The sequence below is a fragment of the Pogona vitticeps genome, chromosome 4, assembly GCF_051106095.1.
Source record: "Pogona vitticeps strain Pit_001003342236 chromosome 4, PviZW2.1, whole genome shotgun sequence".
Lineage (NCBI taxonomy): Eukaryota > Metazoa > Chordata > Lepidosauria > Squamata > Agamidae > Pogona > Pogona vitticeps.
Window position 1 is genome coordinate 7,117,384 of NC_135786.1, and position 27,854 is coordinate 7,145,237.

At 43.3% G+C, this 27,854-nt stretch overlaps 1 protein-coding gene across 1 annotated transcript; it reads left to right on the plus strand.

Moving 5' to 3' along the window:
• The first annotated feature begins 1,319 nt into the window (after positions 1 to 1,319).
• LOC110087849 (uncharacterized) lies at positions 1,320 to 27,138 on the plus strand. Its single transcript, XM_078393391.1, has 6 exons — positions 1,320 to 2,087; positions 11,044 to 11,238; positions 12,150 to 12,209; positions 14,862 to 15,200; positions 17,728 to 17,803; positions 24,866 to 27,138. The coding sequence occupies exons 2-6, from the start codon at positions 11,064 to 11,066 to the stop codon at positions 25,314 to 25,316; spliced, it is 1,101 nt and encodes a 366-aa protein (XP_078249517.1). The 5' UTR covers positions 1,320 to 2,087; positions 11,044 to 11,063; the 3' UTR covers positions 25,317 to 27,138.
• The last annotated feature ends 716 nt before the right edge of the window (positions 27,139 to 27,854 follow it).

Sequence of the window (27,854 nt, forward strand, 5' to 3'; positions counted from 1 at the left end):
AGTAAATCATCCCTTTGTCCTACAGCACAAGATGTGACCATAGCATCTGGGCCTGGAGCCACCGAGAATATCCAACCTTTCAACCTGTCCACACTGTTCCATTGTCCACCCAATCACTGTTCTGTGATTATTGTGAAAACAAGGTCCTGGACTGAGCTGTCCACACTGTTCCATTGTGGAACAGTGTGGACAACTCTGAGAACAAAAGATGGCAAAGAAAATAATTTCTCAGGGAGTGCTAAGAGGGAGAGGAGATTGTGGGAGATTGTTGTTATTGTTACCACTGCCAAAAATCAGGGATGTTGGCAAGTCTTTGGGTCCAAGTCCCAAGTCTTTGGGTCCAAGTCCCAAGTCCCAAGTCTTCAGGTCCAAGTCCCAAGTCTTCAGGCCCAAGTCCCAAGTATTTGTGTCCAAGTCCCAAGTCTTCAGGCCCAAGTCCCAAGTATTTGTGTCCAAGTCCCAAGTCTTTGGGTTCAAGTCCCAAGTCCCCGGGCCCAAGTCCCAAGTCTTCAGGCCCAAGTCCCAAGTCTTCAGGCCCAAGTCCCAAGTCTTCAGGCCCAAGTCCCAAGTATTTGTGTCCAAGTCCCAAGTATTTGTGTCCAAGTCCCAAGTCTTTGGGTCCAAGTCCCAAGTCTTGAGTCTGAATCATTTGTCCTACCTCTGAGGCTTGGAACTTGGACCCAAAAACTTGCACGGTGCATGTGCCGTCCAGATGATAGGCTGGCACATGTGCAGAGACAGTGGGCCTGGCAGGGAAGCTGGGTGATCACATGCACATGTGCAGAGACATCCAGCCGACTTCTCTTCCTGGAGCTGGCCCCTGCCTCTGCACATGTGCTGGCCTATCAGCTGGAGACTTGGGCGGAGACAGGAGCCGGCTGCTGGAAGAGAAGTCACGCCTGTTGTGTCTGATCTGAGGATGAGGGTGGTGATGGTGGCAGGAGCAGGTAAGGAGGCCCATCCTGAATAGGGACTTGACAATGTGACTTGGACAAATGGGTCCAAGTCGTGATTCAAGTCCAAGTCTTTAAAACCAAGCTGATTCAACTTAGGTGAGACTCAACCGCGAGCCATGACTCGTAAGTCCCCACCCCTGCCCCAAAATGTTTCCAGATCTCTCTCCCTCACCCCCACAAAACTCACTCCACACATACATTTGCATGCAATATATATGGACTTCGCTTTGATTGGGGGGATATTCGAATCCCAAACTCTCACAGTCTCCCTGTTTTCCTAAAACCTCTCCATCCCCTCCCCTCTCCCTCCCTCCCTCTTTCTCCCTCCTCCTGCCTCATGCAGTGCAATTGTCTCTCTACCTTGGGATCCAGGAGGGTGAAAAGAACTGAGAAACGGTCCCCCTTTCCTAATCCCCCAACACACCTTCCCTTCCCTGCCTCTTTCCTGGGAATCAAGAGCCGGGCCTCTGGCCTCCCTTGCCACCCTTCCTCTTCCTCCCCCCCTCCCCGCAAACATGAATTAACCACGAATGTTCGAGAATTATCCCTGAATAATTCATGGCCCTGAATTAATCATGTATTTCCTCTTTCCCCCCCACTCCCCCCTCCACCATGAATTATTCATGAATTCTTCATGGAAATGCAAGGTTTATTCATGCTCCACAGAAAGAGGGGGTGGAGGATGGGAGAGGAAGGGACCCCTTTTCTCAGACAAGATCGCTCTCTTCCCCCCCCCTTCACACACACACATACACCTCGTTCTTTCTTCCCCACCTCCCTTTATTTATTTTTTGGCTTGCCTCTATTAATTTATTTATTTATTCCTGCTTACCCCCTCCTATAAGGAAGTAGTTTTTGACACGGGGCTGTTGTTCTTAATAACCTGGGTGTTTGTTTGATTTGGGGGACGGGAGGGCCATTTTCAAAGAAGAAGCACTAAGGGCATATGTGTTTGGGGATTTTTTTGGGGGGGGATGTTGGTTCCCACCAACAACAACAACAAAAGGAAATCCAGCAAGGTTCTGGATTGATGGAGGAAAACAGCCCAAGAAATACAGGGACATCTTCAGGCATCACAGGACCGCTGAGCAGACAGAAGACATTTTCCAAGGCGACTCCAAACTGAAGCAGGCAAGAATTATATATATATACACATATGCTCCCTACTTTTCTGCCAGACTTCTGTCTTTTGCCTTCCTCTCTTGCTTTCCCGCATCCCTTTTCCTGTTCTAAGTGCATGCCTTGGTTGATTCTTTGTTACTCTCAAACTCAGTGGGATGAGAAGCCAGAAGGGTTCCTCATCAGGAGGTGACTTTTTCATCAGTTGCCCCTGGCTAATGGGGAAACAGGAATGCTGTCCTGAAATGAGGGGTTCCCCAGCTGAAGAAACCCATAGGCTATTCATCCCCTTTTCTTTTCTCTCCCTATAGGTTTTCTACCCAATCCCAAAGGTTGGGAAATGTTCTGAAATTGTGGTGTGTGGGGGGATGAGTCCAGTGGTAGGTGGTTCCAAAGGCAAAAGCGGCAGGAGGGGGGGACAGGACAAACATATCAGCATCTTTTAACTCATATTGTCGGTGATTAAGAGAGTATTATTATTTCAGCCTTCCAGAATGGGGAAGGGAAAGCCAGACTTAGCCTCCAGGCCTAAGGCTGCCGACTTGGCCCTAAAGTCAACTTAAAAGGCACTGTTGGAGAATGTAGTGCAATAGCCACATGATGGGTGCTGTTGTTCTTAATAAACTGGGGGTTTAGCAGACTGCAGCTAAAGGGCAAGTTTTTTTCTCCAAAGGAGCTGGCTCAAAGCTTCTGGGAAGCCCCAAAGCTGTTCTGTGTCTTCCCCTTTAAAAAGGTGGTTTTTTTCTTGTATTCTGTCGAGTTGCTTATTACTTAGGGCAGCCTTATGAATTAATGAATATCTTTTCATTATCAGCCCTGTTCTTATCTTGCAGTGGGAGACCATTACTGAGTCAATCCATGTCTTCTTAAGTCTTCCTCTTTCCCTGCTTTTCATCCTGCTGCTCATTTTTTCTCCTAGCTTTGCTATCTTGTCCACTGAATCTTTGCTGTTCTTTTTGTCTCCAAAGTATAATCTCAGTATAATCATTTTAGTTTCTAACCAGAGTTCAGGCTTGATTTGATGTGGAACCCACTTATCTAGCCAAGGAATGTTATTATTTTCTCATCAATTTCTCAGTATCTTCCGCTTGTTGCTTCCCCAGACCAAGGATCCTTTCCTTTTTGAGCAAGAAAGGAGTCATGCCCCCATGTACAGCAAGCACAAAATGAATGGCTGGTTGTTAAAAGAGATACAACTTTCCCATCTGATACTTCTCATATATAAAACTCCCTGCAACAAATCAATCACGATTGTCATTTGGTGCAAGTTGTATCATTTGCCTTAATTTTGTGCAAATTTGCTCAACATGCACAGACCTCTTTCATGTTCTTCTTCTCATCTCTCATCAAGAGCAAAACAAAATGCTTTGTCTTCTCAAGGCACCAAAACAAAATATATTGCAGCTTATTAGTCTTCACCCTGTGAGCATGGCAAAAGCGAGCATTGAGGTGTCTGGTGTAGCCACACCCAGGAGCCTTTGGAAATAACTACTAAGATCCTGTTTCTGTGTGTGGCTTGAAAAAATGGCCCTGTTTGCTGGGGGACCTGGGAGTAGTTCAAAAAGCAACTTTTTCAAGCTCTGAGGCTCACCCACATCCGGTTAACAGGGGCAGGTAGCTCCAAACCTCTTGCCCTTCACCAGTTCAGTGAAAACTCTAGCTCATGTGATTTATGGGTTGGAATATTGACATGGAGTCTGCAGCACCCACTGATCTAAGAAGCACATCAGGTGACCCTGAGGCAGTCCCAATATTTCACCTTGGCCTACCTCACAGGGTGGTTGTAAGGATAAAGGGTTGGGGTGGGGAGGAAGGCCATGTATACTGCCTTGAGTCCATTGGAGAAAGGGTAGAAAATATACATTATAAAGAGACAAACAGAAGATCCAAAGGGGCAGCCTATACAGTAGTGGCTGGACAGCTCAGTGAGTTAGGCTGTGAAGCCAGAGGTGGGGAGATCGATGACCCACGGGACCTCCTTGGAGAAAAGTGAGTCTGGGTAGCCTTGGGCAAGCTGCACTGTCCCAGGGCACCCCCAGAAGGGTAACTAACTTCTAAGGGTTGTCTACCAGGAAAATCCTGCAAAGGGTCACCATAAGCCAGAACTGGTTTGATGACAGACAATTATTATTATATATGTTACAACGAGAATAAATATTTACTACTGAATAGGTCTGAATTTCAGTGATGCTCTGAAAGTTTCTCCAGGGTATTCCAGATAAATTACTCCAATAATTCTGAGATGCTTTGCTGATTGATCCCCAAGGATCAAAATCCTGTTTCCATCATAATGATGGAAGATACATTCATTAATATTAGTAAATATATGGCATAAGAACATCAGAAGGAGAGCCCTGCTGGATCAGGCCAAGGGCCCCTCTAGTCCAGCTTCCTGTATCTCACTGTGGCCCCAGCAGATGCCTCTGGGAACCCACGAGAGACCATGAGAGACCTGTCTCCTGATCCCCTTCTTCCCCTGCATCTGGCCTTTGGAGGTCCCTTCCTTTTAAGTCTGGAGATTATACATCCCCATCATGGCTTGTAACCCGCAATGGACTTTTCCTCATGTAGGTACTGAGCAGAAGGACTTACTGTATATCTCTTGGGTTTTGGAAAACAGAGTATGTACCTATGAGAAAACAAGACCCTGGAGGATGCTTTTAGTTTCAGATAAGAGTCTGCAGCCCTCTGGTGGATGCCACAACTTTCTTACCACCTCATCAGAAGCTTCCGTATTTCTGAAGCCAACGGAAGAAAAATGATAGGATACAGTTGCCTAGAAGGCATCAATATGGTCCTCCTTTCTCTTCTTCTGATCCAAGAATGAAGCATCGTAGTGAGGAAGAAATGATGCCCAGTGTAACACCCAATGTGGGTATCATTTGCTCTTTCTTGACGTGTTCTAGGATCTCTGGCTGACAGTGCCATGTAACAGTTTTGGAAAAAAAGCTAATGATTTTTTTCTCTGTGTGTGCAAACCAGCATTACATAAATAAGGGTTTAACACAGACAGTGGAAGCTGAAAAAAAATGGCCATCATTTTTTGCTTTGTTGCACACACTTCAGGGTATTATAAGCTTCAGACGGCTTGTTTTTATCCTTTTTGGCTGTTTCACACTCATCAACGTGTTCTATGTGCTTTGCTGATCAAAGGGCAAGGATGGTAGTTTTCTGCAGAGAGTCTGCACAGAGACCTTTATTAGTAAAAAATAGCCCTCCTGGTCTCACTCTCATTTGTCACTAAAGAATCATAGGAGGCTTCACATTTCCTTATCGGGGTATCCTGTCAAACTGAGACGGGCTCAATCAGGGGTGGGTGACATGTGGCTCATGAGCTGTATGTGGCCCTCCTGGGGACCAAAGGTGACCTTGAGTACCCCTCGTAGGTTTTGATCAGATAATCTCCCTAGTTGATGGTGGGAATGCTCTAGATATCATATATCCTGAACAGAGAAGCTTTTGATTAATGCCCCATTTAATTCCGATTGGCAAGCTAACTATGTGTGGGCTGAATAGAGCGACTGTCAAGTATACTGTATACACAATTGGTTACCGAATCATACTCAGAGATTGCTTATCAATGGCATGTTCTCAAACCGGGAGCAGGCAACAATTGGGGTACCTCTAGGCTCAGTCCCATGCCTGATGATCTTAAACATTTGTATTAATGACTTGGATGAGGGAGTGCACATAATACTTATCAAAACTGTAGATGACACAACATTGGGTGGAATAGATTGGAAGACAGAAACAAAATTCAATAATGTCTTGATATACTTGAGCACAGGGCTGAAAATAACAGAATGAACTTTAACCAGGACAGGTGCACAATTCTACACCTGGGGAGAAAATCCACAGATAAAATTACAAGATTAGGGAACACTTGATTCAGTATTACAACATGTGAGAAGGATCTTGGAAGTGTTGTAGGTCACAAGCTGAACTTAACCCAACAGTGTGATGCCACAGTAAAATGCTATTTTAAGAGGCATTAACAAATGTATAGTCTCTAAATTCTGTGAAGCACTAGTTCCCTTGTATGCGGCACCGGTTAAGTCTCATCATGCATATTATCTCCATTTTGGGACAGCACACTTTAAGAAGGATGCTGACAAAGTAGACAAGTTCAGAGGAAGGCAACAAGGGACTGGAAACTAAGCCCTAGGGGGAAAGACTGAAATAATTGTGCATGTTTAGCTTGAGAAAAGACTGAGGGGAAAATTATAGCAATTTTCAAATACTTCAAAAATAGTCATACAGAGGAAGAACAGAATCTGTTCTCAATGATCCCAGAGTGCAGGACATGTAATAATGGGCTCAAGCTACAGGAAGCCAGATTTAGGCTGAATATCCGGAAAAACTTCTTAACTGTTAGAGCAGTACGACAATGGAACCCATCACCTTGGGAGGTGTTGAATGTTCCAATGCTGGAGTCATTCAAGAGAAAATTAAACAACCACCAATGATATACTTTCATTTTTATTTTGGCATTGATGAGGATGTTGGACTTGATGGCCTAATGGGCCCCTTCCACCTCCAGTATTTTATGATTCCATGATTCTATAACTCTTAAACCCTAGGCCCTCCAATGGAGTGTGGGAGGCAATTTTGCCTGGTTTGCTCCCTTTTGCTCTCTATCCCAAAATGTATTTCTGTTATTTTTAAAAAAAACACATGCCGCTGGAGAGTATGAGGGGTTTTCCCCAGTTGGCTTTAATTATAATTAAATCAAAGTATTATTTAATTGAATCCTTTAACAGAAGGCTGGGGAATTTTACTCCTGCCCAAGGACTGAATGCAGTTTCAGTTCTGTTACTAGAGGTTGCATTCTGCTGAAATAAAAGAGTGGGTCCTTATATTTTAAGCAGGAACTAGTTCTTCAGGGAAGAATTTCAGCCTTTTAGTTTGGTAAAAGTGCTGTCCAAAGCTAGAAAAATCACAGGGATGGGGATTTATGAGTCACAGTTGAGTCTGACTTAAGTTGCACTTGTGACTTGACTTGGACTTAACTCAGGTATTTTCAGGGCAAACCTGGTCTTGAGTCATGACTTGGGCCCATTTTTCCAAGTCGTATTTCAAGTCCCTGTTAGAGATGGGCCTCTCTGCCTCCCGTCACCACTGCTGCCATCCACAGAGACCTGGCTACCCTTCTAGGAGCCGACAGCTGGCTCCATCCATGCACTGGTCACCCAGGTGCTAGGCTGGCGCGCATACACGGAGGCAGAGGCCAGCTTTGGGAAGGGACATTGGCCTCCTGTCTGTGCGCCTGTGCATGTGACCACTAAGGGAGGTTGTGACAAAGACTAGACACTTGGACTTGAGGTTTGGGACTTGGGGCTCAGCCTTGAAGACTCAGACTTGGGACTTGCCAATATCCCTTGAAAAAATCACTAAACAGTTGTATATCAGGGGAAAGGAATATGGTCTTCAGGAGAAGACCAGATTTAGACTCCGGGAGTGATGTTAACCACTTTTCCAAAGATTACCCTCTATTTCAACTGAAGTTTTAAAATAAAACAAAACAAAACAGCTTCTCCTTCCTGCTTCTATTCCACCTATTCTGACAGCAGCAGTATCCATGAAGATACAGTTGTTAAAATAAACACACTTGTGCGCAATGAATTTAATAAAATTGCTGCCAACACAGCGCATGCTATCTTATTATGGATCCCTTCCAACCCACTGTTTGACAGCATAGTTTGTTCACAGGAGAAAATTCTGCTGCGTATACAGGATTTCCTGAATAAATTCCAGCTCTCATTTGGTGGTTGAAAGACATTGGAATGATTTCTGTAATGGGAGCTTATACTGCAATCTTTCTTTCTTTTCTCCCCCAAGACAAGATATCAGTTCCCATTAAAAAAAACCCAATTTCAGGCCTATAGAAAGTATTTTCCAATGTCATTCTATATAATTCATCTTAAAAGAAAGAAAGAAATCTCCAAGTCTGGATGCATTTTGATCAAATGGCATAAATCTGCAAACACAACAAGGAAATGCTTACTTTGGTTTGACATCCAGAAAAGCAAGGGAAAATTGCATGAAGGTACAACGATACAGCAAGAAAAATGTGCAATGGCCCACTGTGAAGTCACATATGAGAAGTCAGGTTTCCCCCAGAAAATCCACATTAACTGGCTACACAGGGAGAGAAGAGGAAATTGTTTGCAGCTTGTTTAGTTGTAGCTCATTTCTTTCTTTCTTTCTTTCTTTCTTTCTTTCTTTCTTTCTTTCTTTCTTTCTTTCTTTCTTTCTTTCTTTCTTTCTTTCTTTCTTTCTTTCTTTCTTTCTTTCTTTCTTTCTTTCTTTCTTTCTTTCTTTCTTTCTTTCTTTCTTCATTTTCTCTAGATGTCCTAGCACAGCAGCAGTGGCGCAAAGCCTTTAAAAAAAGAGAGGGGGGCATTATTTACAGAGATCCACCCCTTCTGATGCTTAAATGCTGCCTCTCACCTCAGCCACTGCATCATCACTCCAAATACAGCACACAATTTTCTTCATTGGTTCAAGTGATCACACCAGCTGAACAGATGCAAATGGATCCCCTGTTTAAAAAATGTAGAAGCCCCAGTGGTGGAGGAAGAAACTACAGATCGGGGTGGGGAGTCTGAGATTTGCATTGGCTCTTACATTATCTGTTGTCGATCATCCCAGAGTGCAGAACATGTAATAATGAGCTCCAGATACACGAAGCCAGGCTGAATATCAGGAAAAATGTCTTAACTGTTAGAGCAGTACAACAATGGCAAAAAAAAATATACCTCGGGAAATAGCAAGTCCTCCAATTCTGGAGGCATTCAAGAGAAAATTGGACAACCATCTGTCAGATCTGCTTTGACTTAGCTTCCTGCATTGAGCAGGGGGTTGGGCTTGATGGCCCTATAGGCCCCTTCCAACTCAGTTATTCTATGATTCTTTGATATGTTCAAGACTGAAAAATGTGAATCAGACTGTCCCAATCAGGTAGTGTTTCAATGTAGTTACATCTTCTGTAAAACTCTCAGGATATCGTTTGAGTACATTGACAGGTATCCTGTTCACCATGGCTGAAGTAGAATGATGCACTTTTGGAGTTTCTGCAATCTCCAGTGTGCCATCGTAACAAGCCAGAGATCTTGATGGCCCAGTATACTCCAATGGGAGGAATATTGGCACCCTAGTGCTCCCTTGTCTCTTTTCATATGGTGTCCACCTCTTCACTGGTTCCATCCCTATTTGGCATGGCTGTCATCACTCGAGTGATTTCAAGGCAATATTTCCGGCAGCCTCTCTTGGCTACCGCTGAGACTTCCGTAGCCGAGCTGGCCAGAGACTAACCCAGGGACCAACTGCAGTAATGTTAACAAGGTCTCCCAAGTGGGAAGGCCCTTCTGCTCCCGAGGAGGCTTCCACACAGAGAGATTAACAGTCACCTTCAACGGGAGAGGAACTGGAAATGAATATCAGGGCCCTGGATTTTTCACGCTTTAGCACTTTCTTAAAGCAAACACTGTGGAACTGTTTCTCATGGTAGGAAAACTGTGCAGGACATCTTCTGTTGTCCTTGAAGGGCTCAGTTTTTAGAGCCAAATGGAAGACTATTGTGCAAAATACACATTTCCATGAACCCTGTCAGTAGTAAAAAAAGAAGTGCTGTTCTTTTCGGGTATAGGAAGGGAAAAATCTCCCAGTGGTTGCCCATTTTGTAAACAGGTTTCTCACGCTATTAGTTTCCATGAATGGTGAGATGATCTGCAAACATACATGTCATCCTTGCCATATTAGACCTTCCTGTCATGATTCAATTCAGAATGGAATGGAAATTAGCATTTCCAACCAACTATCCAAACAAACTGCACCAGAGCACAGACAGAGTTCCTACTCCTGTCCTCTGAAGATGCCGGCCACAGAGACTGGTGAAACGTTAAGAAGAACAACCTTCAGAACACGGCCAGAGAGCCCAAAAAACCCACAACAACCATCAGATCCCAGCCGTGAAAGCCTTCGAGAATACATTTCCGACATTGCTGTTAATGTGTAAGTAAAGCCAAAGTGGTCTAGAGCTCAGAAAAGGTAACTTTTCTTGGACAAGAGAAGATTCTGGGGATTTTGGTCCAGAAAGTAGCCTTTCCATATTCGTGATGAGCTATCTATTGATTGCTATCTCATTCATTATCTCTCAGTGGGTGGTTTGATATCCCAATAGAGATGGGCATGAATCGCTGGTTTGTCAGTTTGTGACTTTTTACAAGTGGCTGAACAGGTGTTCGCCCCTTCCCAGCCCCGCCTCCTCTAGTGAGTGCCCACTCAAGAAGCAGCACCCTGGTTTTCCTGCCTCTGGGTGCTGCCTCTAAGAGGGTGGCCACTGGAGGAGGTGGAGCTGGGAAGCACTGACCATCTTTTTGGCAAGTAAACCATCACAAATTGTCAAAGTGTCAGTTTTTGCCAATCTCTAAGAATCCCAAGAAGGCACACCACCAAAGAATTGATGCTTTTGAATTGTGGTGCTGGAGGAGACTCTTGAGGGTCTCCTGGACTGCAAGGAGAACAAACCTATCCATTCTGAAGGAAATCAACCCTGAGTGCTACCTGGAAGGACAGATCCTGAAGCTGAGGCTCCAGTACTTTTTGGCCATCTCATGAGAAGAGAAGACTCCCTGCAAAAGACCCTGATGTTGGGGAAGTGTGAGGGCAAGAGGAGAAGGGACGACAGAGGATGAGATGGCTGGACAGTGTCATCGAAGCGACCAACATGAATTTGACCCAACTCCAAGAGGCAGTGGAAGACAGGAGGGCCTGGCGTGCTCTGGTCCATGGGGTCACGAAGAGACGGACACAACTAAATGACTAAACAACAAAAATGATTCCCAAATTGTCACCCATGCTCTTGGAGATTTGAGAAGTATTTTACATCAGTCTTATTGTTCTCTGACTGCTCAGGTGAATCTAACAGAGGATTTCACATGATCTTTCCTGCCCCTTTTCTTCTCAGCTCAACTGGCCCACTTGCCGATGGCTACAAGATTATATGTTCTCATCTGGTGGCCAGATGGAAGCCGTGTTATCAACATTGAAAACATCAAGGAACCCCGGAAGCCCTTCCATATGTATGCAGTTGGAGAGCAGGTTTTGGCCAGATGTCCAGGTTTTACTGGTTTGTACTGGGGAATCCTGAAAGGAATCAGTGGTGAGTAGAACTGAGCCTCCACAATCTATTTACAATAACTGTATCACTAAAAAAGCAGTTGTGTTATTAGATTTTTTTTCAGAGAGAGTGGCCCTGAAAATGTTTCTTTTTTAAAAAAAATCATGCATTCTTCAGGTGTTGTATTTAGAGATGGGCATGTACCTCAGAGGTTTGTGCAATTCATTGGTGTGGCACCTGTGGTCCCCCCATTCTACTGGCCGGATCCCCTGCTCACACACTGCTTTTCCCATGCTCTTTGTGTGGCCATCCAGTCATAGCAGGAACAAAGACTTCCCTTCTCTACCTCCTCCAGCAGCTGCCCGCTCAGACGAGGAGGCAGGGAAAGGATCCCTGCAGTGCTGCCTTTGAGTGGACGGCTGCTGGAGGAGATAGAGAAAGAAAATCTGTGCTCCTCTGCAACTGGATGATCATACGAAGAGCAGGAGAAAAGCAGTGTGAAACAGCTGGGGGTGGGAGGGGGAAAGAAACATGCAGCACCTATGATGCCACATCAATGAACCAGCAGAAACCTCTGAACCAAGATTTGTGCCCATCTGTAGTTGCATTCAAAGAGCAAGGAATCTCAAAATTCCAGCTCTTGTTTTTAAAACTTTTTCCTAGAAATTTTTCCAATATCTAGCCCCAGTTTGTCTTTCCCCTCCTGGAAAAATGAGAAAAACCCAGGTTTGTTGTCAGGGTCAGTAAGGTAAAAATAAGTTAAGGTACAGTATTTGAACCATCTAACTTGTTATATGAATAGCATGTTACATGAATAATAACATAATTTGTTATTATCACTGACATTTTGTTTTGGGCAGAATAGGGTATCAGCTGTTCTGCTATGTACTCCTATGGATTTGCATATATCTTCCATGGAAAAATTTACATTTAAAATATGTTTCTTCCAACAGAGCATAAATATGTCCTGGAGGAAAAACTACAAGAAGATAAAGAATTTCAAGAGAAGCTGGGTAAGAAGCTGAGATCCTTGAAGTGATCTGGTGTGGCAGAGCTCAGAGCAAGCCAATTTTAAATGAAACAAAAAGTATGACAACAGGGTCAAAATTCGTTGTTTTGTTGTTGTCTTTTTGGCAAGAATTTTCCAAAATTCTGAAGTCTCTTCCCGTTCTGAATGGAAAGAATTTCAGAGCTTGAACCCAAGTTCAAATTTCTGTGTGTATTTACCCCTCTTATTATGGAGTCTGGATTCTGCCTCTCTTTTAAAAAACCATGTCTTTGATATCTGTATGGCAAACAGATTCAGTATCATCCTCTCTGTGGAATTGCTGTACTTGTTGAATTCGTAGAAGTGTGGTTTCAGTTTGTTTTGTAAAGAGTTCAGCAAAATTCACAGACAACATAGTAGGGGTGGAGGCTTTAAAAATGAAATGGAGGAGGAGAAGTGACTGGTTTTCCCTCCTCAGCCAGCTCTACTGAATAGATACAGTTTATGTAGTATATGACAGAATAGTGAAGATCTGGAAGCTCGGAGTAGGCCTCTGACCCAATCATTCAAAATTGTCTCTCTGTTTCTGTCTACGAGCATTGTTTCTCCATCCACAGCTCAGTTGACTCCCAAGTCGTGTAAAGAAAGATGCTCCATTTAGTTGATAGATCCCATATGTTCACCCCTTCCTTTCTTCTTTTTGTCTCCAGTAGAAGCATTTTATTCTTCCCAAACCGAGGGGTCCTAGCTCCCTCAATCTGCACACCAGCCAAGGTTATCTGTTGGTGACTGGTATCTCTCCAGATGTTGTATCTTAGCTCCCAGACAGCCTATGGGAAAGACTAATGAAAACTGGAATCCAACATCTGGAGGGCCACCGCCTTTGCAGAGTTCATGTATGTGGACTTCCAGATGTTCTTGGGCTTCAGCTAGTATCCTCCATTGTCAGTGTAGCTAATGGTGGGAAATTATCAGAGCTGAAACCCAACAACACCCCTCATATAGAGTTGGTCATTAGGGAAGAATATTAGGAAAGGACAAGCATTCACAGGAATGCTACCACCAAAAATGCATTATATTGCCTAGACAAATCTAACTGAGCCACATATGTTAAAAAATGGGAACACAATGTCCTCTGTGTCTTCAGTGATCAGATACTCTAAGGGTTGGATTGCATTTAGAAGGCAATAAGAATGATTCCTTCCAAAGACATGAACCTTCAAATCGACCATATCTGCACAACCAGCTTGCAAAGGAAACCTTGTGATGATTAACCAGCAGGCAGAAACAAGCTGATTTACAACTTGCAGAGCCATGGAACCTCATGCTAGGGTAAATAAATTAATGTAATCTCTCACGAGTGCTGTGTTTCTGCAGATAGGTTGATTGGAATGCTTGCTTCGACTCTGAAAGCTCTTTGTCTGAGACGGTGAGGAACTGCCATCAACCATTAACCCAAACCCTGTTGAGATTTTAGGCATACTCAAGAAGAAGTGGTTGCAGGTAATTGCAGCTAATTGGCAAAGCTGCCTGATATGTGCTGGACATATGATCAGCAGCATGACTGGGAGGTGCCCACCATGTTCTTGGTTAGCTAAAACAACTTCCTTCTTACACAAAGTAAAATCCTAGCAGGATTTTGACCGGTATTTACACATAGAGATGGGGGTATTCGTATACAAAGAAGAACATCCCTGTGCATCTGGGGTTAAAGAGGGTATGCCCCCTCCAGACTGCTGGACGGTCCACTCATGCATCCGGCAGCTGTCTCAATCATACTTCCAATCACTCCTGGAGCACTGCTCTCTTCCCACTCACCTAGCCACTCCAGGCACTCCAGGGAGGAAGGATGAGCCCAGGCTGACCTCGTTAAGTCCAGCTGCACAGGGATATTTGTATACGAATATGAACACCCCCATTTCTATTTACAAAGTTAGACGGCAGAGCTAGTCTTACTTGATATGAATCAGTAGTTTGCATATTGAGGAAGGGGACGTGGTGGGACTGCGGGTTAAACCGCAGAAGCCTCTGTGCTGCAAGGTCAGAAGACCAGCAGTCGTAAGATCGAATCCACATGACGGAGTGAGCTCCCGTCACTTGTCCCAGCTCCTGCCAACCTAGACATTTGAAAGCATGTAAATGCAAGTAGATAAATAGGTACCACCATGGTGGCAAGGTAACAGTGTTCTGTGTCTAGTCACGCTGGCCACATGACCATGGAAACTGTCTTCGGACAAACACTGGCTCTACGGCTTGGAGACGGGGATGAGCACCGCCCCCTAGAGTCGGACACGACTGGACTAAATGTCAAGGGGAACTTTTACCTTTATATTGAGGAAGATATTGCTTTGGAATTTCTTTTGAGGCTTCTGGTATAGATCCATTTTATCAAGGACCACTTTGCTGTAGACCCAAAGTAACACACCACTTTTGTTTGGTACCCAGGCTTCCTCTGAAGCAAAAACATCTCCTCTAACAAAAGTGAGTTTGCAGTGTTAACCTACAGCTGTGTGGTATCAATAATAAGTGTTTTGATTCTCAAAGCTCAGCAATATCAGGTTTACTTGGAAATCATTTCCCAAAATTCCCTGGCTAGGGCATATCGGGGAATTGTACGCAACGTTTCCAAGCTCTCCTTGTTCTCTAATACAACCTAATACATCTTTTATGATTTCAGAAGAACAGACAACCACGCAGCATTCAGGGGCACCACAGTCCAAGAGATCAAGGAAGTCCTTTCCCAAATGGAATCCAGGGAATGGCTTGAGGAAACCCCAGAATGACAAGACCTTCAGGTCCATTGTGGAAGAGGCAGAGGCAAGTCTTCAGCAAAGTCCTGCTACACCTTCTGGCCGAAGAGAAAGTCACCCTGTCAGCATCCTGGTCAAGTCCTGCCCTTCGGAGGCAACGTCTCCACAGTCTTCTTGTCTCTTCCAGGCAACCTCTGCTTTCCAAACAATCTATGCAGCTGGAATATCCCAGAGAGGTGCAACAAGGCCAAGCCAAGGGAGCAGAGGTAAAAAACAAAAACAAAACACCAAAAGGACCTCCCAAAGGAACAAAAACATGAAAGATTTATTTATTAGATTTATATACCGCCCATCTAGAATGGGTCTACTCTGGGCGGTTTACATATAATATAAAAAATAAACTAAGATAAAATCCAGATGAATCCAAGGTGGGAAAGGAAAAAAAGAAAGAGGGGGGAAAAAGAAGAAGGAGAAGGAGAAGGAGAGAAGAGGAAAAAAAGGGGGAAGATAGGCTAGGTAATGGGAGTAGGGAAGGCCTGCTTGTATAGCCATGTCTTCAAGCTAGTCTTGAAGGCCCTCGGCGAGGGAGCCAGGCGGATCTCAGTAGGTAAGTTGTTCCAGAGGCAAGGGGCCACTGCCCAGAAGGTCTGATTTCTGTTTTTTCCCCCACTGGTCCTCTTTTGGTGTTGGGCCCTCAGCCGCCCAGCCTGACTGGAGCTGGTGATACTGGTAGAACTGGGTGGAAGAAGGTGCTCTGCCAAGTATCAAGATCCTAAACCAGGGGTGTCCAACCTTTCACCTTCCCTGGGCCACATTAGAAGATGAAAATTTGGTTTGGGCCGCACATACATTTGGTTTGGGTCGCATGGGGGGGCAGCCCTAGCCGTCCTCCGCAGCCCCGCTCCAAGCACGCTTACTGGTAGCTGCAATCTCAGACAGCAGAGGCTGCCAGCTTCGACTCCGGTGGCTTTATGGGGCCAGGAGGGGGTCCACCTATTGACGGGGACAGCACAATGCAGTCACACAGGCCCCTGTCCCCTCCCCTCCCACTACTTCCTTCCCTCTCTCCCCCTCTACTGTTGTAACATGCCCCGGCCACATTCCGGCCACAAGCGCCGGCAGTGTATCTTGAAACTTTGGAATTTCTTTAAAAATAAAACATTGCACTGGGCCGCATTACGAGCTGACCTGGGCCGCATGCGGCCCTCGGGCCGTGGGTTGGACAAGCCTGTCCTAAACCATTAAGGGCTTTATATGTAACACCTTGAAATCAATGCGGAAGCAGATAGGTAGCCATTGTAAGGCTTCCACAACAGCTGCACTGGCTACCAGTTTGTTTCTGGGCCCAATTCGAAGTGCTAGTCATTACCTATAAAGCCCTATACGGCTTGGGTCCAAGTTACCTGAAGGACATATAAGTCTTCTCAGCATTTAAGAGGACACCTTACTCTTGGTCCCATTGCCCTTGCAGGCACGATGGATGGGAACACGAGACAGGGCCTTCTCTGTGGTGGCTCCCAGCAGATAATGTGGAATGCTTTCCCTCAGGAGATCAGGTTGGCCTCCTCCCTTTTATCCTTCCACGGACAGGATAAGACCCACCTTTTCAGACAGGTTTTTAACAATCATAGTTGAGTCTTTGAATGCCTTTTAAAGTTTGTTTTATTATTCAATTTTATTTTAATTAGCATACAGTTTAATTGTTTTATAATGTTTAACTTACAGTATTATCTTTTTATTTCTATTCTTTTTAATATTGTGAGCCACTTTGGGTCCCCTTATCGGGAGAAAGGCAACCTATTAAAGAATAGAACAAGCAAGCAAACAAGCAAACCCACAATAGGGGCCTACAGATCAATGCGCAATCCTTCTTCTGTAGACCCTTTGACATGATCGTTGTCTGGCTTCATTCCACTCTTTGTGTGTTTCCAGTACGCTGGGAAAATCACATTCCCATCAATGGAAAAATGCAAATAGCAAGGTCAGGACAGAAGCTTTTGGCCGGACTGCAGCTGTTTGCGAAGCTGGGTGTCCTATTTTAGCTTTACTTTTATTTTTAACCCCAGTAAAAGCCTCAACGGCATCTGAAATCCACTGGGAAGCAAGAGAGGTTAAAATTGAAAAGGGCAACATGTATCATCATCTTTGACTCCTTCTTAAAAAGCCAGTGCAGAGAGTCTGTGCTTCTCTGCAGTTGTTGTCCTTTCTCTCTCCCCCCACCTTTCCTTTTCCTTGGATATAAAAGGAGAGACACTGTAGCCACAGTAGAGCCTCTTAACAACACTATGCGGCAGATCATATGAAAGAAAAAGCAAGTAGCCAACAAATTTCTTGGCTCCGTGAAACCTCCTGGATTTCCCTTGTCACAGACCTATACTATAATCATTACACCATACCAGATCTCTCCTGTAATGCTGGGTGGGAAATTTGTAACTACAGTTACTTTTTGACTGTAGTGCTTATCTGGGAGCAGATTTTACAGCAGCATTAGATTGATTTTAATATGATAATAATATTAGAGCTGCAGAACCAGAAGGGACCCTATTGATCATAAAGTCCAGCCCCTATCAAGGAAGCACAATGGAGAATTAAACTCTCAACTTCTTGCTCCATAGCCAGATACCTAAACCACTGAACTATCTAGTGGTTCACAGTCATGTTGAAGCTGTGAAGGTATGTCTGTGTGTAATGAGGCTGTGTGATGAAGCTGTAAATATATTCCTATGAAATGTTTGTTATATTTGGGTATGATAAAAGTGGCACGTAATTTCTCTCTATGCTCTCTTTAAAAAGATAGTGCTACCATAGCAACAAGAAGGAAATCAGATGATCTCGTAACACAATGCCAGAAACACATCTTTATCAACAGGTAAATAAATCCCTAAAGGACAAAATTATGTAATTGTAATGTATGCATCTAAATATCTAAATCAAACATTTATATTTTGCCTTACCTTTAGGAGTACAGTTTTTGAGACAAAATAATTCATCATGGAATCCATTCAGAGATACATAGATATAGACATGTGTTGGAATACTCCTTTATTCCTTCTGGGTTATAGAACTTCCTGCTGTTTTGTGAATGTTAAGTACATCTCTGAATGCTGGAAACCCATGCGAATTATTAGCCTGAATGGACAAAAATCTAACATGAAAGCTAGGGTTTGCTATATTTTTCTCTTCGCAAATGGCCAGAAGGAGATTCAGAAAAGGCCTTCATATATACCTGTTCTTTGATTTTTAACAGCTAAAATGTCTGCTTTGGATTGCCTGCTTCAGCAAAATTCTGCAGAATTTGCTATTGAAAATGAGAATTCTAAGCAATATCCTATAAAAAGGAAGAAAGCTGAAATCCTGCTGCTTTGCATAGTAAGTTGCAACTAAAGTCAATCCACTGAATCGGTGGGGATTTGGTGAGTCAAGTCTTTGTTACGTTACATTGACTCAGTGGGCCAATAGTAGTTGTGTTTTCCTCTGCTAGGCAACAGGATTTCAGTCCCCCAAAAAGTCCACCTTGAAATGTGCTATTGTTGTGCAACATTACGGCAGTAGAAATTTTAAGGCATACAGGCAAAATGTTGATACCATATCTCATCAGATTTCATTTAGAAATGAGGGGGGGGGGAAGTATCTTGGTCATATCTCAAATCGATCTAAGGCAAAATGTTGGAAATTTGTTTCAAAGATAAAGTGGCCTCGACTTAGCTTAGTATTGTAGACTCTGCTCATGGTGTCTGCCATGACTGGCTTTGGCATTCTAGGCATTCTAATTTTTCCAGGCTCTGCTTATTTAATATTGAGTAGACCAGAGGAGACTAATCCACTGTAGATGTCCTTTAATGTTCTCCAAATTCTTATTGCATTTATTTGGTGTAAGTCTTGCTGCACAACAGCAAATGCCAGCATTATTTTCCTAAGCTGCATCCATTTTCAGTAAGTCGTACACTTTTTGTGTTATGCCAACAGACATAACTCATAGGATTTAGACCATAAAGTAAGGAAAAAAGGTCTCCCTCCTGTATCTAACACCTGGCAACGGCTGCTTTGTTTCTTGATGTGGTGTTAACACACAACAGTCTTGGAGGCACCAGCAAATTGTTATTTAGCTTCTGTAACTGCTTTATCCAAGCCTCAGTAAAGAGGAAGGGAAGGGGAGAGCCAATGTAAACAGTAAATGTCCCCAAAAGTAACTTTATGGTCATCAGTTATTTTGCTTTTGAAATGTAACTTAAACCTTCATGATTAAAAAAGTAACATTTAAGAGCCTTGAAGTGGTGGGCCTGGTTAGGAGGGAGGCCAATATGTAACCAGCATCCTTAAATTTTAAGCCACCCAGAGATTTCTTTAAGTGCTCCGGAGTGGTATATAAGCAGCACACTTTATTACAATACCAACTCAGTATTTCCAGGTTCTGGGTTCGAAACTCAATGAAATGAGCTTCCATGCCAAAAATTGCCTATCCTTAACATAGATGCCACCTTCCATTTCACTTGTCTAGAATCACACGGGCTCCTGCCAGAGGTGAAGATGTCAAATGGCCATTCTACCCTACATCACTTTGGGTTTTCCATGCCTGGTAAAATTGGGCAAGACACTCAAATAGTATGTTCTCTCTTTTTGGAATAAACTTATATTTTCATGCTTGGAACAACCTACAAAGCATCTCGCGTCATCCTTGGTTTGTTTGTCTCTCTAGCTGGGATGAGTCAGAGACTGCCGATTCTCTGGAAACCGGTGGTTTGGAGGTTGTTCAGAAAGCCTTTGAAATGGAAAGGTAATTTGGCAGAAAAGAGGCCATCGGCCCCTAATTGCATTTCCATCGTCTTGCAAAAATATAAAGGAATTTAGAGGAGACGTGGCCAACAACCTAACAGCATTTTTTCAGAACAAAAAGCTGCTTTACCAATGAAAAGTTTTCTGCTGCAATCTTGCCCTGTTGGTTCTGGATGGTCATGCACTGGCGGTGGTATTGGAGAACCCTAATATTTCAGAACCATGTGCCAAATATTCCCATTCGTCCATATTCCCTGGTACAGTGGGGTCTCGACTTACGAACTTAATCCGTATTGGAAGGCAGTTCTCAGGTCGAAAAGTTCTTAAGTCGAATCTGCATTTCCCATAGGAATGCATTGAAAACCATTTAATCCGTATCTGCTCTTTTCGTCCATAGAAACTAATCGGAAGCTGCTATTCCGCCTTCTGCCACTAGAGGGGGATATTTTTTTTCCTTTTAACCTAAGATGACTTAGCTTTAAAAAAAAGGAAAAAAAAGAGTTCATAACTCGAATCTAAGTTCGTAAGTCGAATCCATATATTCCTATGCGAGCAGTTCGTAAGTCGAAACATTCGTATGTCGAGCCGTTCGTAAGTCGAGACCCCATTCCACCACCAGTTAGGTTTGACTCCATTGTCTAAGGCCTGGCCTGGCTTTCCACCTAAAAAGCTTAAGCCTGCATTGGGTTCCCATCATTAAGTGCTTAGGATTAACAACACTTCCCAATGCCAGGATGCCCTCTGTTTGCTTGTTTGTTTGCTTCATTTCCAATTCTTTATATGCCACTGTTTGTAAAACAGATCAAGGTGATGTATTCGTTATTTATTTGTTTTATTTCTAGTCCACCTTTCTCCCAAATCAGAGGAAACCAAGCTGGCCCACAATCTTAAAAAGAATAGGATTAAAAATATAAACTTTGAAAAATGGTTAAACTGTACACTAATTAAAATACAATTGAATCATTAAAAGCAGATAAACATTTTAAAAACTATCTTAAAAATGTCATGCAAGGAACTCAATTATGATTGTTGTTGTGGGTTTTTCGGGCTCTTTGGCCGTGTTCTGAAAAGAGCCCAAAAAAACCCACAAAAACCATCAGATCCCGGCCGTTAAAGCCTTCAAGAATACATTCAATCATGATTGTTAAATGTCGGCCTGAAAAGATGGGTCATCAGCTATTGGTAGAAGGATGAGAGAGGGAATCTGATCTCCCAAAGGAGAGCATTCCATAACCTGGGAGCTGCCACAGAGAAGGCCCTCTTTCGTGTTCCCATTAGCCACACCTGCGCTGATTTAGAAAAGTGAAATATAACCAATAGAAGTCAGTATTGCCTCAAAATCAGACCAAGAAAGGATGAGAAGGCAAAACAAAAAGGAGCAAATAAATATCAGTTGTAAATAGCAGTGGTGACCTGCAAGGTGTACTAAAATAAATTTATTTTTATCTGCTTGCTAAAAATTAGGAGTCAGTATTATGAACTCTGCATGAAAGGAAAATTTGAAAGTCCATGTAGAAGTGAGGAGATTCATGTTTTTAGGCAGCAACTCCCCCAAATCCACAGAATTCCACTTCATCACCCTTTGCCACTGGCTTCTGGGAGGGTAAGAAACACAGAACATGATGACCCAAAAAGAAGGCCAATGGGGCTAAATGTCATGGAACAAGGAAACTGGACATTTTCCCCTTTTGTCATTGCTCTACGGATAAGATAAATTGGACTTCCAGACATCTAGGAGACCCCGGTGGTCTCTGCCACTGAATCACAACGAACACCATGTGGAGTTCAGTCAAAGGCAGAAGGGAGAGTAAGGTTCGGTAAATCCCTTAAACTGGCTAGCCTGTTTTCTCAGGTGCGTTAAATGGTGAAATCAGAAGCCAAAAGACGGAGGCAATTCATGGACTGAGCAGCAGGCACCTCACATCAGAATGGCAAGGTCTGTCCAATCTGGCCTGCTCATGTTCACCCCATTGGTGAGCACTTGGCAAGATGTAGATACTGGCCAAATTAGAACTGCTGAACCGTAGGCAGAGGGGGTGTACATACGTAGCTGGGGAAAGCTCATTTCTGAGACTAGCGCTTCCAAAATGTCTCAGCCAGTATGCGGTTGCCCCTCTGTATGAGTGGAGTCCAAGGCCATATTATGCATAAGGTGGATGAGGCTGAAGCCTAGGGGCCCCATGGGGACTAGGGGCCCATCAATTATTTTGCTGAGGCAAAAGATTGAAGTGCTGGAGGAGGTTCAAAATACCTGGAAGCCTAGGGGTCCGGCCATGGGTTAATACAGCCCTGGCAGGATCACTGGGATGAGCGACAGACACAGTGGACTAAGACCAGTGTAGGGCCCTGCTTGGCCTTCTGCATGGGATTACCTGTCACTGCTCCTGGACTCCGGAATGCCTTTGGTAAGGCAGCATGGCTGTGGGATTGCTTTGATCCCCGCAGGGCACAGCAAGAGGAGGGAAAGCAAAAATAATAATAATAATAATAATAATAATAATAATAATAATAATAATAATAATAATAATAATAATAATAATAATAATAATAATAATAATAATAATAATTAATTAATTGATTAATTAATTGATTGATTAATTAATTAATTAATTAATTAATTAATTAAAAATGACCTGATGAATGACGAATTGATTCATTGTTCATCAGGCCACTGGGGGGCAATTCGTGGGTTGTGGGTCATCAAGATTGATGATCCATGAACCAAGATGGAGTGCCATTTTGGTGCATTGTCCCTATCTCTAATGTAAACCATCTTGGTTCCTTTGGATTAAAATGGGGTCAAAATATTTTGCATGCATGCATGCAGAAATATATGGGCAAATAGTGTCTTTGGTTTCCACCCACCCACAACAAACTCTGCACTCTTTATTACCCAATTTCTTCCCAATCTGAACTTCCCCTCTCAAGCCACATAAAGCAAAAACCAAAGTGAGCTGCTTATATACCGCCCCATAGTGCTTCAAGCACTCTCTGGGCTGTTTACAAGCTAATTATGGAGGCTACACATTGCCCCCTCCAGCGAGCTGGGTCCTTATTTTACCGACCTCGAAAGGATAGAAGGCTGAGTCAACCTTGAGCCGGCGAGCTGGGATCAAACCCCAGATCATGAGCACAATTTTGGCTGCAGTTGAACCACTGCGTCACAAGGCATTGCCTACCTAAGAACATTCAATCCTATACCCTGAGAAATGTAATTCTAAAGAAGATCTGTTCTGTACCCAGCTGTCTCGAGCAAGCAGGAGTGTTGCTTTCGTGAGAAGGGGAGCTCTAATGTAGCACCATCTGTAAATGTTCTGCACCACCGCAGGCTGAAATTGGGCCTCGCATGGCATGGATTTTTATTAAAGGCTCAAAGCAGCGACAAGCAAATGGTCCCAGGAGCACAGCACTTGATGAGCCATTTCTTGAAGCAGGAGGGCAGCATGTGGTCATGATGCTCCTGATGGCAAAGACATTCCCAATTATTGCGCTTATAAAAAAAATGGATGCTTTCCCAGTTCTCATAGTGGTTTGGATCACTTGATGGAACTGATTATATAAGGTTTTCCCTATGCACTTTGTATTGGGAACATGGTGGCACTGCTGGTTAAAATGCAGAAGCCTCTGTGCTGCCAGGTCAGAAGATGAGCCATCGTAAGATCGAATCCACGTGACGGAGGGAGCTCCCGTCGCTTGTCCCAGCTCCCGTCAACCTAGCCATTTGAAAGCATGCAAATGCAAGTAGATAAATAGGTACCACCTCGGTGGGGAGGTAACAGCGTTCCATGTCTAGTCGCGCTGGCCACATGACCACGGAGACTGTCTACATACAAACGCCAGCTCTATGGCTTGGAGATGAGCACTCCCTGTCGGACACAACTGGACTAAATGTCAAGGGGAACCTTTACCTATGCACTTTGTGCCTTGCCCTCATTTCTTTATATTCTTTTCTTAACATCCCCATTTTCTCATGCCCTTTCCAAGGGACTGAAGACAGTTTATCTTTTCTTTAAATGTATACATAGTTAGCCGTGCATGCATGATGCCGTGTTGATTGGTATTGATCAGCCAAGGTATAACTTTGCCTTGTTTTATTTTATTTCTTCACAATTCTAATAAAATATCTTTTTTCTTTTCTTTTTCTTGGTATGCGTGTACTGCAATTTACCTTAGAAATGAGTTCACTTGTGTACCAAAGGCAGCTTTTTCCTCAAGATAGTTGAGGAGGTTTTCAGTGAAATTATCCCTGGGGAGGGAACAGTTCAATTTACCCACTCAGAATGTTGTGGTCCTAATATTTGCTATATATATATATTTGTAACCTGGCTTAATTGTTGTCAACATACTGCATCCATGGCTAAACCTAAGACATTAAATACGTAGCATGCAATTTAGGTGTTCTTCCTTCCTTAGATCCAAGTAAAGGCATGAAGTATTTTTCTCTAAGGCAGTGGTTCCCGATCTTGGGTCTTCCAGATGTTCTTGAACTACAAAACCCAGAAATTTTGGCGGGCACAGCTAGTGGTGAAGGCTTCTGGGGATTCTAGTCCAAGAACATCTAGGGACCCAAAGTTGGGAACCACTGATTTAGCGGGACCATCATGGACTGGTAGAGATGGGAGAACCTTCCCCTCAGGCCATTTCCCCCCTGTGCACAAAAATCCTAAATATGTGTGCAAAAATCCTAAACATATTTGTACAGTAGGATGTCCATATCGGCAGGGGTTCGGTTCCAAGCCCCCCCCCCCAAGTGGATGCTGAAAAAAGATTAAAGCAAATGCTATTATAACAGTGAATGCTATATGTAGCATGGTCAGCAGCTCCGCTAGTGGCCAGTTCTGGTCACTTCTTTTTAAAAATTCTAACATTTTTATTATTTCCAAACCATAGATAAGTGAATAAGCGGATACTGATCCCGCGGATAAGAGATTCCAACTGTAGAGACCAAAAAAATAAAAGGATCTTGCTTGGTGTTTCCTTCTTGCACTGGAGATAGGATTTCTTAGAGGGCCTGAAAATCCCTTGACAGGGTGACTTTGTATATAAAGAAAGCCCATTTGTGACATAATGAAATGTTGGTAAAATATCTTCACATCAGAAAGATTTCTGTTATCCATACAACCAGTCTTAACACTGTGCTATTGCTGGACTCCTCTAGAGAAGAGAAGATGGAGCAACTAGAACGCATGGTCCTGGGTCTCCGTCAAGAAGTCCTCTCCTTGAAACAGAAAGTTCAGCGCCTAGAAGCTGCCTCTTTTAAGGAACCAGAACTTGGTTGCCAACCCTGTGAGGTGCCTGAACATTTCAACGGGTACACCAAGGAACAACTCAAAGAGGCCATTCGGTTTGACCAGAAAATCAGCACGGCATGCAAGACCCTTCTCTACAAGCTCTTCACCTCAGACTACATCCAAAGCCATTCCATCACCGGGAGGCGAGGGAATACCTTCCGGGAGGCAAAACCGATGATGGACGAGAGATGTATCAAGGTCATTAGGGTTTTGCTCAAGCAGAGGTTCGGGGACCATCTCAGCGACACGGTGATCACAGAGAAGATCCAAAACGTGCAGAAAGCTCTGAGGCAGAAATATAAGACGGAATGTCTGTAATTAGCACCTTTTTTTTAAATTGGGGCAACTCTATTATTCTCTTGTGTCAAAAAGGGCAAAATAATCTTTTACTCCTTGGAAATATATAGGTTTTAGGCGGTAGAAGATTTTCATGGAATGAAGCCTGTTGGAATTAGATGAAAGAGATGAAAAGGTTATGCTGAGGAAAACGTGAGGAAAAACTGCAAGAAGTGGGCCTGTTTAGCCTTGAGAAAAGAAGACTGAGGGGAGATAGGATAGCATTTTTCAAATACATACTAGAAAGGCTGTCATTCAGAGGAGGGGCAGGATCTGTTCTTGATCATCCCAGAGTGCAGGATATGCAACAATGGGCTGAAGTTACAGGAAGCCAGATTTTGATTGAATATCAGAAAAAAAAACCTCCTAACTGAGCAGTACAACAGTGGAACCAGTTACCTTGGGAGTTGGTGAGTGCTCCAACACTGGAGGCATTCAAGAAAAACTTCGATAATCACCTATGCTTTCATTGTATTCCTGCATTGAGCAGGAGTTTGGACTCAGTGGCCTTATAGGCCCCTTCCAACTTCATGATTCTATGATTCAGGCTGGCTTGAGTCTTTTTGTTGTTTCTAACAAGCCAAACGACAACCCCAACTGTCAATAATCAAATGTAATGTGCCTATGTTCTCATTGCCACCAGTAGAAGCTGTGACATGCCTGTTGTCATCAAACCTCTCAGCAACAACAATAACAACAAAGAATCTGTGTTGCTCAATATATTCGCGAAGGCTTTCACGGCTGGGTTCTAATGGTTGTTTTGGGTTTTTCGGGCTCTTTGGCCATGTTCTGAAGGTTGCTGTTCCTAACGTTTCGCCAGTGCTGTCCTCTGAAGATGCCGTCCACAGAGACTGGCGAAACGTTAGGAAGAATAACCTTCAGAACACGGCCAAAGAGCCCGAAAAACGCACAACAACCAATCTGTGTTGTCCTCCAGTCTTAAAAAATTATTCTGAATTTGAAGATTCTTTTAAGGCACAGTTTGTGCACTGTTGCCATATGGCTACTGAGAAAAACAGATCAAACACTGTTCTTCCAAGATCTAGAATCTGCTTCTTGAAACGAATTCCAACAAAGCTAATCTTCAGCTTCATGGTAACACCCCTCAACTGAATATCCACACATTCTAGGACTTTCTGTTTTGTTTGTCTGGTGGCTACATTTGTGATGAAATCTTGGTTTTTCAGTGAGATACAGAGAATTCAGTGAGTGAGATAGAGAGTGAGTGAGTGAGATACAGAGAATTCAGAGTTAGGTGAATTTTTTTTTTTAGTCAGTGAAGCTGTGGCATCAGAAGGAAGAAGGGATGAGCAAAGAGCAGGTCTGATAATTAAAATGAACCTCAAATGAAATGTTATATATTTACGAACACACTTCAGGTTACATAATGGTTTTCAACTACAGTACAGTATATGCTTCTCCAGAGCCAGGCAAAAACACTTCAATAAGTGTAATTCAACAAAACTGGTGTTCCATGACATTTAACACGAGAACATTCTTTGTACAAACACATCAGAACATTTACAAATGTCACCGCTGGCAGATACATAGAAATTAACAGATAGATAGATAGATAGATAGATAGATAGATAGATAGATAGATAGATAGATAGATAGATAGATAGATAGATAGATAGATAGATAGATAGATAGATAGATAGATAGATAGATAGATAGATAGATAGAGTGTACGCAAGTGCATTCGAACCCAGGGTCACGCAGTAAAGCAAAACGGAGGAAGAACAGATGGAATAAATTCTTTCTTCCCACTATGTATAGTTAGATTATAAATTCAAGAGCACAATACTGTATGTTGTGAATGAGATGTGATTTCTAGGGATGGAATTTTTGATTTTTGGGGTTTTTTTAACTACAGCATCCATAAGTCTGTTGCAATTGCTCCAGCTAGAATTCTGGGAGATTTACCCCCGCCCACTTCCAAAGCCTTATCAGGCAATTTTATATGGGCTGCATGATATATACACACCCAGATCTTGAATACTCATTGCCGGTGATGCTGGCCGGGAGATTCTGGGAACAATGGTTCCCCCTAATTTCTGAGGGCACCCCACAACATTTCCTTTGTGCTCCAGCTCTTTAAGGAGCTAAAGGGAAAATCTTTACACTCCCAAACACACACCCAAGAGTGGTGAAAACAGAACTAGTACCAGCCCATGAAATACAGTGTGCCTTGTTTTCTTCCATCTTTTGGGTCCTTATGTCCCAGTGTTACTGATGCATTATTCCTGACAGCTAAGCACTTAATCAATTTAATGCTGGTAGCAAACTGTTCCATCTTCAGATTATCCATTTGTGGCTGAAAGTAAAGTACCTTCTGTTTTTCTTTCTCACAGTGCTTGCATGTTTGATGGAAGATGCTACAATTAGTCACTGTCACGGGTATTTTTGCTGGTGCAAGAAGACATTTTGGCTTCAACATGAATTTTTATTGGGAGAAAAATAAACAGCTGAAGGGCTGCATAACAGCCTGCTACACTGAGTTCTTCATAATCCATTCAG